This window comes from Azolla caroliniana, unplaced genomic scaffold (assembly GCF_043228905.1).
Source record: "Azolla caroliniana isolate FFs.n. ecotype wild unplaced genomic scaffold, voAzoCaro1.0.p SCAF_560, whole genome shotgun sequence".
In the NCBI taxonomy this organism is placed as follows: domain Eukaryota; kingdom Viridiplantae; phylum Streptophyta; class Polypodiopsida; order Salviniales; family Salviniaceae; genus Azolla; species Azolla caroliniana.
Window position 1 is genome coordinate 1 of NW_028230995.1, and position 20,757 is coordinate 20,757.

A 20,757-nucleotide genomic window follows, 5' to 3' on the forward strand; every position below is an offset into this window, starting at 1 on the left:
ATGACGAGTTCAAGGCAGCCGAGCCGGTAATGAAAGACCAACAAAAATCAGACGATCTCATAGCCGAAGTAAAGACTGAACTCATCGACCACAACCTGCTCATTGTGAGTTCCATAGGTCATGAAGAAATCTCACAGCAGGAACATACCATTAAAACTCAGCCGGAGATAAATGTTCCAGAAAACCAAGAAGGCACCTATGGTCATCAAGATGAGCTCTCTGTACCAGACCAGAGTGCTCAAGAGCAACAGAGCTCAGAACATCTACACAGAGAAGAACTGCCGAGAGATTTTGCCGCAATGGACTGCGATGACATTAAGAAAACGGAGCATCTTTCAGAAGAGCACCGCACATCAGGAGATGTCTACAAGGAAGACGACAAGGAACTTCCACATGCTGATATAGTGGAAGCCCCTTCAGATGGGGTTACTCTTCTAGGCATAAAAGACCAGTTTCCTGAAGAACAGGAGACTTCGGGAGATGCCCAATGTGAGAAAGAACACAAAGACTCTGCGGTTAGTGACAGGGATGAGTTAAAGGCAATAGTCCGTCCTCCTCAAAAGCAACAGACATCAAAAGATTCAACAGAGGAAGTACATGATGAATTCAACGAAGACAACGTACTACATCCCGATCTCAGAGCGAGCCAAGAAATCAAAGAGGACGTTCCAGCAAACCAAGCCACACTATATAGGGACGAAGATGAGCTCAATGTACTAAACCAAATGGCGGAACAGCAGCACACCTCTCCACTCATAACAACACATCACGAGCAAAAAGACTTTGCCTCACGTGACCTCGATGATGTCACGATAACAGTGCGTCCTTCCGAAGATTGCCACCCATCAGAAGATATCCAACACCCAGAACAAAATGAACTGCTTCCTGCACATATACTGGATGTCCCTGACGATGTACTTCCTCTTTCTAAAGAAGAACCATTGGCTGAACAACAAGAGGCCTCAACATATTTACAAAAAGAAGAACAGAAAGATTTTGAGGCCAGTGATCTGAACGAGACCAAGGGATATCCCCTTAAAGAGCGACAAACATCAGAATATAACATCGAGGAAGAAAATCCTGAATTCATAATAGAAACGCCACCCAAGTTTCATACAATGGGGCAACAGGAAATCACAGCGGAAGAATATATAGCTAAAAGTGTTCAGGAGATCAACCTTGCAGCGAACCAGGAATCCCTGGATCGTGATCAAGATGATTTCGATGGGCTAAGCCACACGGCTGAAGAGCAACATTCGTCTGAAGATAAAACAACAGAAGAAGAGCACAAAGATGTTACCCCAGGTGACTCCGATGCGTTCTTCACAGCCGCACATACTTCACAACATATACTGGATGCTCCCACAGATGTAGTAACTGCTGCAAGTATACAAACACCATTTGCTCAAGACCAAGACAGGTCCGAAGATCTTCAAAAAGAGAAATACCAGGAAGCCATTCAGAGAAATGACCATGTGTCAGAAGATACAACAGGAGAAGAACATCACAAAGATGTTACCCCAGGTGACTGCGATGTGTTCATCACAGCCGCGCATCCTACAGAACATATACCAGAAGCTCCCGCAGATGGACTCACTGCTGCAAGTATACAAACACCATTTCCTCAAGACCAAGACACATCCGAAGATGTTCAAAAAGGGGAAGAGCAGGAAGACTTTCAGGGAAGTGAGCACGATGAGTTCAAAGCAGCCGAGCATGTAATTGAAGACCAACAAAAATCGGACGATCTCATAGACCAAATACAGCCTGAACTCATCGACCACAACCTGCTCATTGTGAGTTCCATAGGTCACCAAGAAATCTCACAGCAGGAACACACAATTAAAACTCAGCCGGAGATCAATGTTCCAGAAAACCAAGAAGGCACCTATGGTCATCAAGATGAGCTCTCTGTACCAGACCAGAGTGCTGAAGCGCAACAGAGCTCAGAATATCTACAAAGAGAAGAACAGCCGAGAGATTTTGTCGAAACGGACTGCGGAGACATTAAGAAAACGGAGCATCTTTCAGAGGAGCACCGCACATCAGGAGATGCCTACGAGGAACTTCCACATGCTGATACAGTGGATGCCCCTTCAGATGGGGTTACTCTTCTGGGCATAAAAGACCAGTTTCCTGAAGAACAGGAGACCTCGGGAGATGCCCAATGTGAGGAAGAACAAAAAGACTCTGCGGCTAGTGACAGGGATGAGTTAGAGGCAATAGTCCGTCCTCCTCAAGAGCAACAGACATCGGACGATTCCACAGAGGAAGTACATGATGAACTCAAAGAAGACAACCTACTACATGCCGATCTCATAGCCAGCCAAGAAATCAAAGAGGACGTTCCAGCAAACCAAGCCACGCTATATAGGGACGAAGATGAGCTCAATGTACTAAACCGAATGGCGGAAGAGCAGCACACCTCTCCACTGATAACAACACATGAGGAGCAAAAAGACTTTGCCGCACGTGACTTCGATGAGCTCACGATAACAGCGCGTCCTTCCGAAGATCGCCACCCATCAGAAGATATCCAACACCCAGAACAAAATGAACTTCTTCCTGCACATATACTGGATGCCCCTGAGGATGTAGTTCTTCCTCTTCGTAAAGAAGAACCATTGGCTGAACAACAAGAGGCCTCAACATATTTACAAAAAGAAGAACAGAAAGATTTTGAGGCCAGTGATCTGAACGAGAACAAGGGATATCCCCTTAAAGAGCGACAAACATCAGAATATAGCATCGAGGAAGAAAATACAGAATTCATAATAGAAACGCCACCCAATGTCGATACGATGGGGCGCCAGGAAATTACACCGGAAGAACATACAGCTAAAAGTGTTGAGGAGATCAACCTTGCAGCGAACCAGGAATCCCTGGATCGTGATCAAGTTGATTTCGATGGGCTAAGCCACACGGCTGAACAGCAACATGCGTCAGAAGATACAACAGGAGAAGAACATCACAAAGATGTTACCCCAGGTGACTGCGATGTGTTCATCACAGCCGCGCATCCTACAGAACATATACCAGAAGCTCCCGCAGATGGACTCACTGCTGCAAGTATACAAACACCATTTCCTCAAGACCAAGACACATCCGAAGATGTTCAAAAAGGGGAAGAGCAGGAAGACTTTCAGGGAAGTGAGCACGATGAGTTCAAAGCAGCCGAGCATGTAATTGAAGACCAACAAAAATCGGACGATCTCATAGACCAAATACAGCCTGAACTCATCGACCACAACCTGCTCATTGTGAGTTCCATAGGTCACCAAGAAATCTCACAGCAGGAACACACAATTAAAACTCAGCCGGAGATCAATGTTCCAGAAAACCAAGAAGGCACCTATGGTCATCAAGATGAGCTCTCTGTACCAGACCAGAGTGCTGAAGCGCAACAGAGCTCAGAATATCTACAAAGAGAAGAACAGCCGAGAGATTTTGTCGAAACGGACTGCGGAGACATTAAGAAAACGGAGCATCTTTCAGAGGAGCACCGCACATCAGGAGATGCCTACGAGGAACTTCCACATGCTGATACAGTGGATGCCCCTTCAGATGGGGTTACTCTTCTGGGCATAAAAGACCAGTTTCCTGAAGAACAGGAGACCTCGGGAGATGCCCAATGTGAGGAAGAACAAAAAGACTCTGCGGCTAGTGACAGGGATGAGTTAGAGGCAATAGTCCGTCCTCCTCAAGAGCAACAGACATCGGACGATTCCACAGAGGAAGTACATGATGAACTCAAAGAAGACAACCTACTACATGCCGATCTCATAGCCAGCCAAGAAATCAAAGAGGACGTTCCAGCAAACCAAGCCACGCTATATAGGGACGAAGATGAGCTCAATGTACTAAACCGAATGGCGGAAGAGCAGCACACCTCTCCACTGATAACAACACATGAGGAGCAAAAAGACTTTGCCGCACGTGACTTCGATGAGCTCACGATAACAGCGCGTCCTTCCGAAGATCGCCACCCATCAGAAGATATCCAACACCCAGAACAAAATGAACTTCTTCCTGCACATATACTGGATGCCCCTGAGGATGTAGTTCTTCCTCTTCGTAAAGAAGAACCATTGGCTGAACAACAAGAGGCCTCAACATATTTACAAAAAGAAGAACAGAAAGATTTTGAGGCCAGTGATCTGAACGAGAACAAGGGATATCCCCTTAAAGAGCGACAAACATCAGAATATAGCATCGAGGAAGAAAATACAGAATTCATAATAGAAACGCCACCCAATGTCGATACGATGGGGCGCCAGGAAATTACACCGGAAGAACATACAGCTAAAAGTGTTGAGGAGATCAACCTTGCAGCGAACCAGGAATCCCTGGATCGTGATCAAGTTGATTTCGATGGGCTAAGCCACACGGCTGAACAGCAACATGCGTCAGAAGATACAACAGGAGAAGAACATCACAAAGATGTTACCCCAGGTGACTGCGATGTGTTCATCACAGCCGCGCATCCTACAGAACATATACCAGAAGCTCCCGCAGATGGACTCACTGCTGCAAGTATACAAACACCATTTCCTCAAGACCAAGACACATCCGAAGATGTTCAAAAAGGGGAAGAGCAGGAAGACTTTCAGGGAAGTGAGCACGATGAGTTCAAAGCAGCCGAGCATGTAATTGAAGACCAACAAAAATCGGACGATCTCATAGACCAAATACAGCCTGAACTCATCGACCACAACCTGCTCATTGTGAGTTCCATAGGTCACCAAGAAATCTCACAGCAGGAACACACAATTAAAACTCAGCCGGAGATCAATGTTCCAGAAAACCAAGAAGGCACCTATGGTCATCAAGATGAGCTCTCTGTACCAGACCAGAGTGCTGAAGCGCAACAGAGCTCAGAATATCTACAAAGAGAAGAACAGCCGAGAGATTTTGTCGAAACGGACTGCGGAGACATTAAGAAAACGGAGCATCTTTCAGAGGAGCACCGCACATCAGGAGATGCCTACGAGGAACTTCCACATGCTGATACAGTGGATGCCCCTTCAGATGGGGTTACTCTTCTGGGCATAAAAGACCAGTTTCCTGAAGAACAGGAGACCTCGGGAGATGCCCAATGTGAGGAAGAACAAAAAGACTCTGCGGCTAGTGACAGGGATGAGTTAGAGGCAATAGTCCGTCCTCCTCAAGAGCAACAGACATCGGACGATTCCACAGAGGAAGTACATGATGAACTCAAAGAAGACAACCTACTACATGCCGATCTCATAGCCAGCCAAGAAATCAAAGAGGACGTTCCAGCAAACCAAGCCACGCTATATAGGGACGAAGATGAGCTCAATGTACTAAACCGAATGGCGGAAGAGCAGCACACCTCTCCACTGATAACAACACATGAGGAGCAAAAAGACTTTGCCGCACGTGACTTCGATGAGCTCACGATAACAGCGCGTCCTTCCGAAGATCGCCACCCATCAGAAGATATCCAACACCCAGAACAAAATGAACTTCTTCCTGCACATATACTGGATGCCCCTGAGGATGTAGTTCTTCCTCTTCGTAAAGAAGAACCATTGGCTGAACAACAAGAGGCCTCAACATATTTACAAAAAGAAGAACAGAAAGATTTTGAGGCCAGTGATCTGAACGAGAACAAGGGATATCCCCTTAAAGAGCGACAAACATCAGAATATAGCATCGAGGAAGAAAATACAGAATTCATAATAGAAACGCCACCCAATGTCGATACGATGGGGCGCCAGGAAATTACACCGGAAGAACATACAGCTAAAAGTGTTGAGGAGATCAACCTTGCAGCGAACCAGGAATCCCTGGATCGTGATCAAGTTGATTTCGATGGGCTAAGCCACACGGCTGAACAGCAACATGCGTCAGAAGATACAACAGGAGAAGAACATCACAAAGATGTTACCCCAGGTGACTGCGATGTGTTCATCACAGCCGCGCATCCTACAGAACATATACCAGAAGCTCCCGCAGATGGACTCACTGCTGCAAGTATACAAACACCATTTCCTCAAGACCAAGACACATCCGAAGATGTTCAAAAAGGGGAAGAGCAGGAAGACTTTCAGGGAAGTGAGCACGATGAGTTCAAAGCAGCCGAGCATGTAATTGAAGACCAACAAAAATCGGACGATCTCATAGACCAAATACAGCCTGAACTCATCGACCACAACCTGCTCATTGTGAGTTCCATAGGTCACCAAGAAATCTCACAGCAGGAACACACAATTAAAACTCAGCCGGAGATCAATGTTCCAGAAAACCAAGAAGGCACCTATGGTCATCAAGATGAGCTCTCTGTACCAGACCAGAGTGCTGAAGCGCAACAGAGCTCAGAATATCTACAAAGAGAAGAACAGCCGAGAGATTTTGTCGAAACGGACTGCGGAGACATTAAGAAAACGGAGCATCTTTCAGAGGAGCACCGCACATCAGGAGATGCCTACGAGGAACTTCCACATGCTGATACAGTGGATGCCCCTTCAGATGGGGTTACTCTTCTGGGCATAAAAGACCAGTTTCCTGAAGAACAGGAGACCTCGGGAGATGCCCAATGTGAGGAAGAACAAAAAGACTCTGCGGCTAGTGACAGGGATGAGTTAGAGGCAATAGTCCGTCCTCCTCAAGAGCAACAGACATCGGACGATTCCACAGAGGAAGTACATGATGAACTCAAAGAAGACAACCTACTACATGCCGATCTCATAGCCAGCCAAGAAATCAAAGAGGACGTTCCAGCAAACCAAGCCACGCTATATAGGGACGAAGATGAGCTCAATGTACTAAACCGAATGGCGGAAGAGCAGCACACCTCTCCACTGATAACAACACATGAGGAGCAAAAAGACTTTGCCGCACGTGACTTCGATGAGCTCACGATAACAGCGCGTCCTTCCGAAGATCGCCACCCATCAGAAGATATCCAACACCCAGAACAAAATGAACTTCTTCCTGCACATATACTGGATGCCCCTGAGGATGTAGTTCTTCCTCTTCGTAAAGAAGAACCATTGGCTGAACAACAAGAGGCCTCAACATATTTACAAAAAGAAGAACAGAAAGATTTTGAGGCCAGTGATCTGAACGAGAACAAGGGATATCCCCTTAAAGAGCGACAAACATCAGAATATAGCATCGAGGAAGAAAATACAGAATTCATAATAGAAACGCCACCCAATGTCGATACGATGGGGCGCCAGGAAATTACACCGGAAGAACATACAGCTAAAAGTGTTGAGGAGATCAACCTTGCAGCGAACCAGGAATCCCTGGATCGTGATCAAGTTGATTTCGATGGGCTAAGCCACACGGCTGAACAGCAACATGCGTCAGAAGATACAACAGGAGAAGAACATCACAAAGATGTTACCCCAGGTGACTGCGATGTGTTCATCACAGCCGCGCATCCTACAGAACATATACCAGAAGCTCCCGCAGATGGACTCACTGCTGCAAGTATACAAACACCATTTCCTCAAGACCAAGACACATCCGAAGATGTTCAAAAAGGGGAAGAGCAGGAAGACTTTCAGGGAAGTGAGCACGATGAGTTCAAAGCAGCCGAGCATGTAATTGAAGACCAACAAAAATCGGACGATCTCATAGACCAAATACAGCCTGAACTCATCGACCACAACCTGCTCATTGTGAGTTCCATAGGTCACCAAGAAATCTCACAGCAGGAACACACAATTAAAACTCAGCCGGAGATCAATGTTCCAGAAAACCAAGAAGGCACCTATGGTCATCAAGATGAGCTCTCTGTACCAGACCAGAGTGCTGAAGCGCAACAGAGCTCAGAATATCTACAAAGAGAAGAACAGCCGAGAGATTTTGTCGAAACGGACTGCGGAGACATTAAGAAAACGGAGCATCTTTCAGAGGAGCACCGCACATCAGGAGATGCCTACGAGGAACTTCCACATGCTGATACAGTGGATGCCCCTTCAGATGGGGTTACTCTTCTGGGCATAAAAGACCAGTTTCCTGAAGAACAGGAGACCTCGGGAGATGCCCAATGTGAGGAAGAACAAAAAGACTCTGCGGCTAGTGACAGGGATGAGTTAGAGGCAATAGTCCGTCCTCCTCAAGAGCAACAGACATCGGACGATTCCACAGAGGAAGTACATGATGAACTCAAAGAAGACAACCTACTACATGCCGATCTCATAGCCAGCCAAGAAATCAAAGAGGACGTTCCAGCAAACCAAGCCACGCTATATAGGGACGAAGATGAGCTCAATGTACTAAACCGAATGGCGGAAGAGCAGCACACCTCTCCACTGATAACAACACATGAGGAGCAAAAAGACTTTGCCGCACGTGACTTCGATGAGCTCACGATAACAGCGCGTCCTTCCGAAGATCGCCACCCATCAGAAGATATCCAACACCCAGAACAAAATGAACTTCTTCCTGCACATATACTGGATGCCCCTGAGGATGTAGTTCTTCCTCTTCGTAAAGAAGAACCATTGGCTGAACAACAAGAGGCCTCAACATATTTACAAAAAGAAGAACAGAAAGATTTTGAGGCCAGTGATCTGAACGAGAACAAGGGATATCCCCTTAAAGAGCGACAAACATCAGAATATAGCATCGAGGAAGAAAATACAGAATTCATAATAGAAACGCCACCCAATGTCGATACGATGGGGCGCCAGGAAATTACACCGGAAGAACATACAGCTAAAAGTGTTGAGGAGATCAACCTTGCAGCGAACCAGGAATCCCTGGATCGTGATCAAGTTGATTTCGATGGGCTAAGCCACACGGCTGAACAGCAACATGCGTCAGAAGATACAACAGGAGAAGAACATCACAAAGATGTTACCCCAGGTGACTGCGATGTGTTCATCACAGCCGCGCATCCTACAGAACATATACCAGAAGCTCCCGCAGATGGACTCACTGCTGCAAGTATACAAACACCATTTCCTCAAGACCAAGACACATCCGAAGATGTTCAAAAAGGGGAAGAGCAGGAAGACTTTCAGGGAAGTGAGCACGATGAGTTCAAAGCAGCCGAGCATGTAATTGAAGACCAACAAAAATCGGACGATCTCATAGACCAAATACAGCCTGAACTCATCGACCACAACCTGCTCATTGTGAGTTCCATAGGTCACCAAGAAATCTCACAGCAGGAACACACAATTAAAACTCAGCCGGAGATCAATGTTCCAGAAAACCAAGAAGGCACCTATGGTCATCAAGATGAGCTCTCTGTACCAGACCAGAGTGCTGAAGCGCAACAGAGCTCAGAATATCTACAAAGAGAAGAACAGCCGAGAGATTTTGTCGAAACGGACTGCGGAGACATTAAGAAAACGGAGCATCTTTCAGAGGAGCACCGCACATCAGGAGATGCCTACGAGGAACTTCCACATGCTGATACAGTGGATGCCCCTTCAGATGGGGTTACTCTTCTGGGCATAAAAGACCAGTTTCCTGAAGAACAGGAGACCTCGGGAGATGCCCAATGTGAGGAAGAACAAAAAGACTCTGCGGCTAGTGACAGGGATGAGTTAGAGGCAATAGTCCGTCCTCCTCAAGAGCAACAGACATCGGACGATTCCACAGAGGAAGTACATGATGAACTCAAAGAAGACAACCTACTACATGCCGATCTCATAGCCAGCCAAGAAATCAAAGAGGACGTTCCAGCAAACCAAGCCACGCTATATAGGGACGAAGATGAGCTCAATGTACTAAACCGAATGGCGGAAGAGCAGCACACCTCTCCACTGATAACAACACATGAGGAGCAAAAAGACTTTGCCGCACGTGACTTCGATGAGCTCACGATAACAGCGCGTCCTTCCGAAGATCGCCACCCATCAGAAGATATCCAACACCCAGAACAAAATGAACTTCTTCCTGCACATATACTGGATGCCCCTGAGGATGTAGTTCTTCCTCTTCGTAAAGAAGAACCATTGGCTGAACAACAAGAGGCCTCAACATATTTACAAAAAGAAGAACAGAAAGATTTTGAGGCCAGTGATCTGAACGAGAACAAGGGATATCCCCTTAAAGAGCGACAAACATCAGAATATAGCATCGAGGAAGAAAATACAGAATTCATAATAGAAACGCCACCCAATGTCGATACGATGGGGCGCCAGGAAATTACACCGGAAGAACATACAGCTAAAAGTGTTGAGGAGATCAACCTTGCAGCGAACCAGGAATCCCTGGATCGTGATCAAGTTGATTTCGATGGGCTAAGCCACACGGCTGAACAGCAACATGCGTCAGAAGATACAACAGGAGAAGAACATCACAAAGATGTTACCCCAGGTGACTGCGATGTGTTCATCACAGCCGCGCATCCTACAGAACATATACCAGAAGCTCCCGCAGATGGACTCACTGCTGCAAGTATACAAACACCATTTCCTCAAGACCAAGACACATCCGAAGATGTTCAAAAAGGGGAAGAGCAGGAAGACTTTCAGGGAAGTGAGCACGATGAGTTCAAAGCAGCCGAGCATGTAATTGAAGACCAACAAAAATCGGACGATCTCATAGACCAAATACAGCCTGAACTCATCGACCACAACCTGCTCATTGTGAGTTCCATAGGTCACCAAGAAATCTCACAGCAGGAACACACAATTAAAACTCAGCCGGAGATCAATGTTCCAGAAAACCAAGAAGGCACCTATGGTCATCAAGATGAGCTCTCTGTACCAGACCAGAGTGCTGAAGCGCAACAGAGCTCAGAATATCTACAAAGAGAAGAACAGCCGAGAGATTTTGTCGAAACGGACTGCGGAGACATTAAGAAAACGGAGCATCTTTCAGAGGAGCACCGCACATCAGGAGATGCCTACGAGGAACTTCCACATGCTGATACAGTGGATGCCCCTTCAGATGGGGTTACTCTTCTGGGCATAAAAGACCAGTTTCCTGAAGAACAGGAGACCTCGGGAGATGCCCAATGTGAGGAAGAACAAAAAGACTCTGCGGCTAGTGACAGGGATGAGTTAGAGGCAATAGTCCGTCCTCCTCAAGAGCAACAGACATCGGACGATTCCACAGAGGAAGTACATGATGAACTCAAAGAAGACAACCTACTACATGCCGATCTCATAGCCAGCCAAGAAATCAAAGAGGACGTTCCAGCAAACCAAGCCACGCTATATAGGGACGAAGATGAGCTCAATGTACTAAACCGAATGGCGGAAGAGCAGCACACCTCTCCACTGATAACAACACATGAGGAGCAAAAAGACTTTGCCGCACGTGACTTCGATGAGCTCACGATAACAGCGCGTCCTTCCGAAGATCGCCACCCATCAGAAGATATCCAACACCCAGAACAAAATGAACTTCTTCCTGCACATATACTGGATGCCCCTGAGGATGTAGTTCTTCCTCTTCGTAAAGAAGAACCATTGGCTGAACAACAAGAGGCCTCAACATATTTACAAAAAGAAGAACAGAAAGATTTTGAGGCCAGTGATCTGAACGAGAACAAGGGATATCCCCTTAAAGAGCGACAAACATCAGAATATAGCATCGAGGAAGAAAATACAGAATTCATAATAGAAACGCCACCCAATGTCGATACGATGGGGCGCCAGGAAATTACACCGGAAGAACATACAGCTAAAAGTGTTGAGGAGATCAACCTTGCAGCGAACCAGGAATCCCTGGATCGTGATCAAGTTGATTTCGATGGGCTAAGCCACACGGCTGAACAGCAACATGCGTCAGAAGATACAACAGGAGAAGAACATCACAAAGATGTTACCCCAGGTGACTGCGATGTGTTCATCACAGCCGCGCATCCTACAGAACATATACCAGAAGCTCCCGCAGATGGACTCACTGCTGCAAGTATACAAACACCATTTCCTCAAGACCAAGACACATCCGAAGATGTTCAAAAAGGGGAAGAGCAGGAAGACTTTCAGGGAAGTGAGCACGATGAGTTCAAAGCAGCCGAGCATGTAATTGAAGACCAACAAAAATCGGACGATCTCATAGACCAAATACAGCCTGAACTCATCGACCACAACCTGCTCATTGTGAGTTCCATAGGTCACCAAGAAATCTCACAGCAGGAACACACAATTAAAACTCAGCCGGAGATCAATGTTCCAGAAAACCAAGAAGGCACCTATGGTCATCAAGATGAGCTCTCTGTACCAGACCAGAGTGCTGAAGCGCAACAGAGCTCAGAATATCTACAAAGAGAAGAACAGCCGAGAGATTTTGTCGAAACGGACTGCGGAGACATTAAGAAAACGGAGCATCTTTCAGAGGAGCACCGCACATCAGGAGATGCCTACGAGGAACTTCCACATGCTGATACAGTGGATGCCCCTTCAGATGGGGTTACTCTTCTGGGCATAAAAGACCAGTTTCCTGAAGAACAGGAGACCTCGGGAGATGCCCAATGTGAGGAAGAACAAAAAGACTCTGCGGCTAGTGACAGGGATGAGTTAGAGGCAATAGTCCGTCCTCCTCAAGAGCAACAGACATCGGACGATTCCACAGAGGAAGTACATGATGAACTCAAAGAAGACAACCTACTACATGCCGATCTCATAGCCAGCCAAGAAATCAAAGAGGACGTTCCAGCAAACCAAGCCACGCTATATAGGGACGAAGATGAGCTCAATGTACTAAACCGAATGGCGGAAGAGCAGCACACCTCTCCACTGATAACAACACATGAGGAGCAAAAAGACTTTGCCGCACGTGACTTCGATGAGCTCACGATAACAGCGCGTCCTTCCGAAGATCGCCACCCATCAGAAGATATCCAACACCCAGAACAAAATGAACTTCTTCCTGCACATATACTGGATGCCCCTGAGGATGTAGTTCTTCCTCTTCGTAAAGAAGAACCATTGGCTGAACAACAAGAGGCCTCAACATATTTACAAAAAGAAGAACAGAAAGATTTTGAGGCCAGTGATCTGAACGAGAACAAGGGATATCCCCTTAAAGAGCGACAAACATCAGAATATAGCATCGAGGAAGAAAATACAGAATTCATAATAGAAACGCCACCCAATGTCGATACGATGGGGCGCCAGGAAATTACACCGGAAGAACATACAGCTAAAAGTGTTGAGGAGATCAACCTTGCAGCGAACCAGGAATCCCTGGATCGTGATCAAGTTGATTTCGATGGGCTAAGCCACACGGCTGAACAGCAACATGCGTCAGAAGATACAACAGGAGAAGAACATCACAAAGATGTTACCCCAGGTGACTGCGATGTGTTCATCACAGCCGCGCATCCTACAGAACATATACCAGAAGCTCCCGCAGATGGACTCACTGCTGCAAGTATACAAACACCATTTCCTCAAGACCAAGACACATCCGAAGATGTTCAAAAAGGGGAAGAGCAGGAAGACTTTCAGGGAAGTGAGCACGATGAGTTCAAAGCAGCCGAGCATGTAATTGAAGACCAACAAAAATCGGACGATCTCATAGACCAAATACAGCCTGAACTCATCGACCACAACCTGCTCATTGTGAGTTCCATAGGTCACCAAGAAATCTCACAGCAGGAACACACAATTAAAACTCAGCCGGAGATCAATGTTCCAGAAAACCAAGAAGGCACCTATGGTCATCAAGATGAGCTCTCTGTACCAGACCAGAGTGCTGAAGCGCAACAGAGCTCAGAATATCTACAAAGAGAAGAACAGCCGAGAGATTTTGTCGAAACGGACTGCGGAGACATTAAGAAAACGGAGCATCTTTCAGAGGAGCACCGCACATCAGGAGATGCCTACGAGGAACTTCCACATGCTGATACAGTGGATGCCCCTTCAGATGGGGTTACTCTTCTGGGCATAAAAGACCAGTTTCCTGAAGAACAGGAGACCTCGGGAGATGCCCAATGTGAGGAAGAACAAAAAGACTCTGCGGCTAGTGACAGGGATGAGTTAGAGGCAATAGTCCGTCCTCCTCAAGAGCAACAGACATCGGACGATTCCACAGAGGAAGTACATGATGAACTCAAAGAAGACAACCTACTACATGCCGATCTCATAGCCAGCCAAGAAATCAAAGAGGACGTTCCAGCAAACCAAGCCACGCTATATAGGGACGAAGATGAGCTCAATGTACTAAACCGAATGGCGGAAGAGCAGCACACCTCTCCACTGATAACAACACATGAGGAGCAAAAAGACTTTGCCGCACGTGACTTCGATGAGCTCACGATAACAGCGCGTCCTTCCGAAGATCGCCACCCATCAGAAGATATCCAACACCCAGAACAAAATGAACTTCTTCCTGCACATATACTGGATGCCCCTGAGGATGTAGTTCTTCCTCTTCGTAAAGAAGAACCATTGGCTGAACAACAAGAGGCCTCAACATATTTACAAAAAGAAGAACAGAAAGATTTTGAGGCCAGTGATCTGAACGAGAACAAGGGATATCCCCTTAAAGAGCGACAAACATCAGAATATAGCATCGAGGAAGAAAATACAGAATTCATAATAGAAACGCCACCCAATGTCGATACGATGGGGCGCCAGGAAATTACACCGGAAGAACATACAGCTAAAAGTGTTGAGGAGATCAACCTTGCAGCGAACCAGGAATCCCTGGATCGTGATCAAGTTGATTTCGATGGGCTAAGCCACACGGCTGAACAGCAACATGCGTCAGAAGATACAACAGGAGAAGAACATCACAAAGATGTTACCCCAGGTGACTGCGATGTGTTCATCACAGCCGCGCATCCTACAGAACATATACCAGAAGCTCCCGCAGATGGACTCACTGCTGCAAGTATACAAACACCATTTCCTCAAGACCAAGACACATCCGAAGATGTTCAAAAAGGGGAAGAGCAGGAAGACTTTCAGGGAAGTGAGCACGATGAGTTCAAAGCAGCCGAGCATGTAATTGAAGACCAACAAAAATCGGACGATCTCATAGACCAAATACAGCCTGAACTCATCGACCACAACCTGCTCATTGTGAGTTCCATAGGTCACCAAGAAATCTCACAGCAGGAACACACAATTAAAACTCAGCCGGAGATCAATGTTCCAGAAAACCAAGAAGGCACCTATGGTCATCAAGATGAGCTCTCTGTACCAGACCAGAGTGCTGAAGCGCAACAGAGCTCAGAATATCTACAAAGAGAAGAACAGCCGAGAGATTTTGTCGAAACGGACTGCGGAGACATTAAGAAAACGGAGCATCTTTCAGAGGAGCACCGCACATCAGGAGATGCCTACGAGGAACTTCCACATGCTGATACAGTGGATGCCCCTTCAGATGGGGTTACTCTTCTGGGCATAAAAGACCAGTTTCCTGAAGAACAGGAGACCTCGGGAGATGCCCAATGTGAGGAAGAACAAAAAGACTCTGCGGCTAGTGACAGGGATGAGTTAGAGGCAATAGTCCGTCCTCCTCAAGAGCAACAGACATCGGACGATTCCACAGAGGAAGTACATGATGAACTCAAAGAAGACAACCTACTACATGCCGATCTCATAGCCAGCCAAGAAATCAAAGAGGACGTTCCAGCAAACCAAGCCACGCTATATAGGGACGAAGATGAGCTCAATGTACTAAACCGAATGGCGGAAGAGCAGCACACCTCTCCACTGATAACAACACATGAGGAGCAAAAAGACTTTGCCGCACGTGACTTCGATGAGCTCACGATAACAGCGCGTCCTTCCGAAGATCGCCACCCATCAGAAGATATCCAACACCCAGAACAAAATGAACTTCTTCCTGCACATATACTGGATGCCCCTGAGGATGTAGTTCTTCCTCTTCGTAAAGAAGAACCATTGGCTGAACAACAAGAGGCCTCAACATATTTACAAAAAGAAGAACAGAAAGATTTTGAGGCCAGTGATCTGAACGAGAACAAGGGATATCCCCTTAAAGAGCGACAAACATCAGAATATAGCATCGAGGAAGAAAATACAGAATTCATAATAGAAACGCCACCCAATGTCGATACGATGGGGCGCCAGGAAATTACACCGGAAGAACATACAGCTAAAAGTGTTGAGGAGATCAACCTTGCAGCGAACCAGGAATCCCTGGATCGTGATCAAGTTGATTTCGATGGGCTAAGCCACACGGCTGAACAGCAACATGCGTCAGAAGATACAACAGGAGAAGAACATCACAAAGATGTTACCCCAGGTGACTGCGATGTGTTCATCACAGCCGCGCATCCTACAGAACATATACCAGAAGCTCCCGCAGATGGACTCACTGCTGCAAGTATACAAACACCATTTCCTCAAGACCAAGACACATCCGAAGATGTTCAAAAAGGGGAAGAGCAGGAAGACTTTCAGGGAAGTGAGCACGATGAGTTCAAAGCAGCCGAGCATGTAATTGAAGACCAACAAAAATCGGACGATCTCATAGACCAAATACAGCCTGAACTCATCGACCACAACCTGCTCATTGTGAGTTCCATAGGTCACCAAGAAATCTCACAGCAGGAACACACAATTAAAACTCAGCCGGAGATCAATGTTCCAGAAAACCAAGAAGGCACCTATGGTCATCAAGATGAGCTCTCTGTACCAGACCAGAGTGCTGAAGCGCAACAGAGCTCAGAATATCTACAAAGAGAAGAACAGCCGAGAGATTTTGTCGAAACGGACTGCGGAGACATTAAGAAAACGGAGCATCTTTCAGAGGAGCACCGCACATCAGGAGATGCCTACGAGGAACTTCCACATGCTGATACAGTGGATGCCCCTTCAGATGGGGTTACTCTTCTGGGCATAAAAGACCAGTTTCCTGAAGAACAGGAGACCTCGGGAGATGCCCAATGTGAGGAAGAACAAAAAGACTCTGCGGCTAGTGACAGGGATGAGTTAGAGGCAATAGTCCGTCCTCCTCAAGAGCAACAGACATCGGACGATTCCACAGAGGAAGTACATGATGAACTCAAAGAAGACAACCTACTACATGCCGATCTCATAGCCAGCCAAGAAATCAAAGAGGACGTTCCAGCAAACCAAGCCACGCTATATAGGGACGAAGATGAGCTCAATGTACTAAACCGAATGGCGGAAGAGCAGCACACCTCTCCACTGATAACAACACATGAGGAGCAAAAAGACTTTGCCGCACGTGACTTCGATGAGCTCACGATAACAGCGCGTCCTTCCGAAGATCGCCACCCATCAGAAGATATCCAACACCCAGAACAAAATGAACTTCTTCCTGCACATATACTGGATGCCCCTGAGGATGTAGTTCTTCCTCTTCGTAAAGAAGAACCATTGGCTGAACAACAAGAGGCCTCAACATATTTACAAAAAGAAGAACAGAAAGATTTTGAGGCCAGTGATCTGAACGAGAACAAGGGATATCCCCTTAAAGAGCGACAAACATCAGAATATAGCATCGAGGAAGAAAATACAGAATTCATAATAGAAACGCCACCCAATGTCGATACGATGGGGCGCCAGGAAATTACACCGGAAGAACATACAGCTAAAAGTGTTGAGGAGATCAACCTTGCAGCGAACCAGGAATCCCTGGATCGTGATCAAGTTGATTTCGATGGGCTAAGCCACACGGCTGAACAGCAACATGCGTCAGAAGATACAACAGGAGAAGAACATCACAAAGATGTTACCCCAGGTGACTGCGATGTGTTCATCACAGCCGCGCATCCTACAGAACATATACCAGAAGCTCCCGCAGATGGACTCACTGCTGCAAGTATACAAACACCATTTCCTCAAGACCAAGACACATCCGAAGATGTTCAAAAAGGGGAAGAGCAGGAAGACTTTCAGGGAAGTGAGCACGATGAGTTCAAAGCAGCCGAGCATGTAATTGAAGACCAACAAAAATCGGACGATCTCATAGACCAAATACAGCCTGAACTCATCGACCACAACCTGCTCATTGTGAGTTCCATAGGTCACCAAGAAATCTCACAGCAGGAACACACAATTAAAACTCAGCCGGAGATCAATGTTCCAGAAAACCAAGAAGGCACCTATGGTCATCAAGATGAGCTCTCTGTACCAGACCAGAGTGCTGAAGCGCAACAGAGCTCAGAATATCTACAAAGAGAAGAACAGCCGAGAGATTTTGTCGAAACGGACTGCGGAGACATTAAGAAAACGGAGCATCTTTCAGAGGAGCACCGCACATCAGGAGATGCCTACGAGGAACTTCCACATGCTGATACAGTGGATGCCCCTTCAGATGGGGTTACTCTTCTGGGCATAAAAGACCAGTTTCCTGAAGAACAGGAGACCTCGGGAGATGCCCAATGTGAGGAAGAACAAAAAGACTCTGCGGCTAGTGACAGGGATGAGTTAGAGGCAATAGTCCGTCCTCCTCAAGAGCAACAGACATCGGACGATTCCACAGAGGAAGTACATGATGAACTCAAAGAAGACAACCTACTACATGCCGATCTCATAGCCAGCCAAGAAATCAAAGAGGACGTTCCAGCAAACCAAGCCACGCTATATAGGGACGAAGATGAGCTCAATGTACTAAACCGAATGGCGGAAGAGCAGCACACCTCTCCACTGATAACAACACATGAGGAGCAAAAAGACTTTGCCGCACGTGACTTCGATGAGCTCACGATAACAGCGCGTCCTTCCGAAGATCGCCACCCATCAGAAGATATCCAACACCCAGAACAAAATGAACTTCTTCCTGCACATATACTGGATGCCCCTGAGGATGTAGTTCTTCCTCTTCGTAAAGAAGAACCATTGGCTGAACAACAAGAGGCCTCAACATATTTACAAAAAGAAGAACAGAAAGATTTTGAGGCCAGTGATCTGAACGAGAACAAGGGATATCCCCTTAAAGAGCGACAAACATCAGAATATAGCATCGAGGAAGAAAATACAGAATTCATAATAGAAACGCCACCCAATGTCGATACGATGGGGCGCCAGGAAATTACACCGGAAGAACATACAGCTAAAAGTGTTGAGGAGATCAACCTTGCAGCGAACCAGGAATCCCTGGATCGTGATCAAGTTGATTTCGATGGGCTAAGCCACACGGCTGAACAGCAACATGCGTCAGAAGATACAACAGGAGAAGAACATCACAAAGATGTTACCCCAGGTGACTGCGATGTGTTCATCACAGCCGCGCATCCTACAGAACATATACCAGAAGCTCCCGCAGATGGACTCACTGCTGCAAGTATACAAACACCATTTCCTCAAGACCAAGACACATCCGAAGATGTTCAAAAAGGGGAAGAGCAGGAAGACTTTCAGGGAAGTGAGCACGATGAGTTCAAAGCAGCCGAGCATGTAATTGAAGACCAACAAAAATCGGACGATCTCATAGACCAAATACAGCCTGAACTCATCGACCACAACCTGCTCATTGTGAGTTCCATAGGTCACCAAGAAATCTCACAGCAGGAACACACAATTAAAACTCAGCCGGAGATCAATGTTCCAGAAAACCAAGAAGGCACCTATGGTCATCAAGATGAGCTCTCTGTACCAGACCAGAGTGCTGAAGCGCAACAGAGCTCAGAATATCTACAAAGAGAAGAACAGCCGAGAGATTTTGTCGAAACGGACTGCGGAGACATTAAGAAAACGGAGCATCTTTCAGAGGAGCACCGCACATCAGGAGATGCCTACGAGGAACTTCCACATGCTGATACAGTGGATGCCCCTTCAGATGGGGTTACTCTTCTGGGCATAAAAGACCAGTTTCCTGAAGAACAGGAGACCTCGGGAGATGCCCAATGTGAGGAAGAACAAAAAGACTCTGCGGCTAGTGACAGGGATGAGTTAGAGGCAATAGTCCGTCCTCCTCAAGAGCAACAGACATCGGACGATTCCACAGAGGAAGTACATGATGAACTCAAAGAAGACAACCTACTACATGCCGATCTCATAGCCAGCCAAGAAATCAAAGAGGACGTTCCAGCAAACCAAGCCACGCTATATAGGGACGAAGATGAGCTCAATGTACTAAACCGAATGGCGGAAGAGCAGCACACCTCTCCACTGATAACAACACATGAGGAGCAAAAAGACTTTGCCGCACGTGACTTCGATGAGCTCACGATAACAGCGCGTCCTTCCGAAGATCGCCACCCATCAGAAGATATCCAACACCCAGAACAAAATGAACTTCTTCCTGCACATATACTGGATGCCCCTGAGGATGTAGTTCTTCCTCTTCGTAAAGAAGAACCATTGGCTGAACAACAAGAGGCCTCAACATATTTACAAAAAGAAGAACAGAAAGATTTTGAGGCCAGTGATCTGAACGAGAACAAGGGATATCCCCTTAAAGAGCGACAAACATCAGAATATAGCATCGAGGAAGAAAATACAGAATTCATAATAGAAACGCCACCCAATGTCGATACGATGGGGCGCCAGGAAATTACACCGGAAGAACATACAGCTAAAAGTGTTGAGGAGATCAACCTTGCAGCGAACCAGGAATCCCTGGATCGTGATCAAGTTGATTTCGATGGGCTAAGCCACACGGCTGAACAGCAACATGCGTCAGAAGATACAACAGGAGAAGAACATCACAAAGATGTTACCCCAGGTGACTGCGATGTGTTCATCACAGCCGCGCATCCTACAGAACATATACCAGAAGCTCCCGCAGATGGACTCACTGCTGCAAGTATACAAACACCATTTCCTCAAGACCAAGACACATCCGAAGATGTTCAAAAAGGGGAAGAGCAGGAAGACTTTCAGGGAAGTGAGCACGATGAGTTCAAAGCAGCCGAGCATGTAATTG

At 46.6% G+C, this 20,757-nt stretch overlaps 1 protein-coding gene across 1 annotated transcript; it reads left to right on the forward strand.

Moving 5' to 3' along the window:
* Positions 1–29: 29 nt before the first annotated feature.
* LOC147847966 (uncharacterized) lies at positions 30–20,750 on the forward strand (the record flags this gene model as incomplete). The annotated part of the gene is made up of 1 exon (XM_087338716.1): positions 30–20,750. A coding segment is annotated over exon 1 (20,721 nt), but the record flags the coding sequence as incomplete, so codon positions are not given.
* Positions 20,751–20,757: the final 7 nt, after the last annotated feature.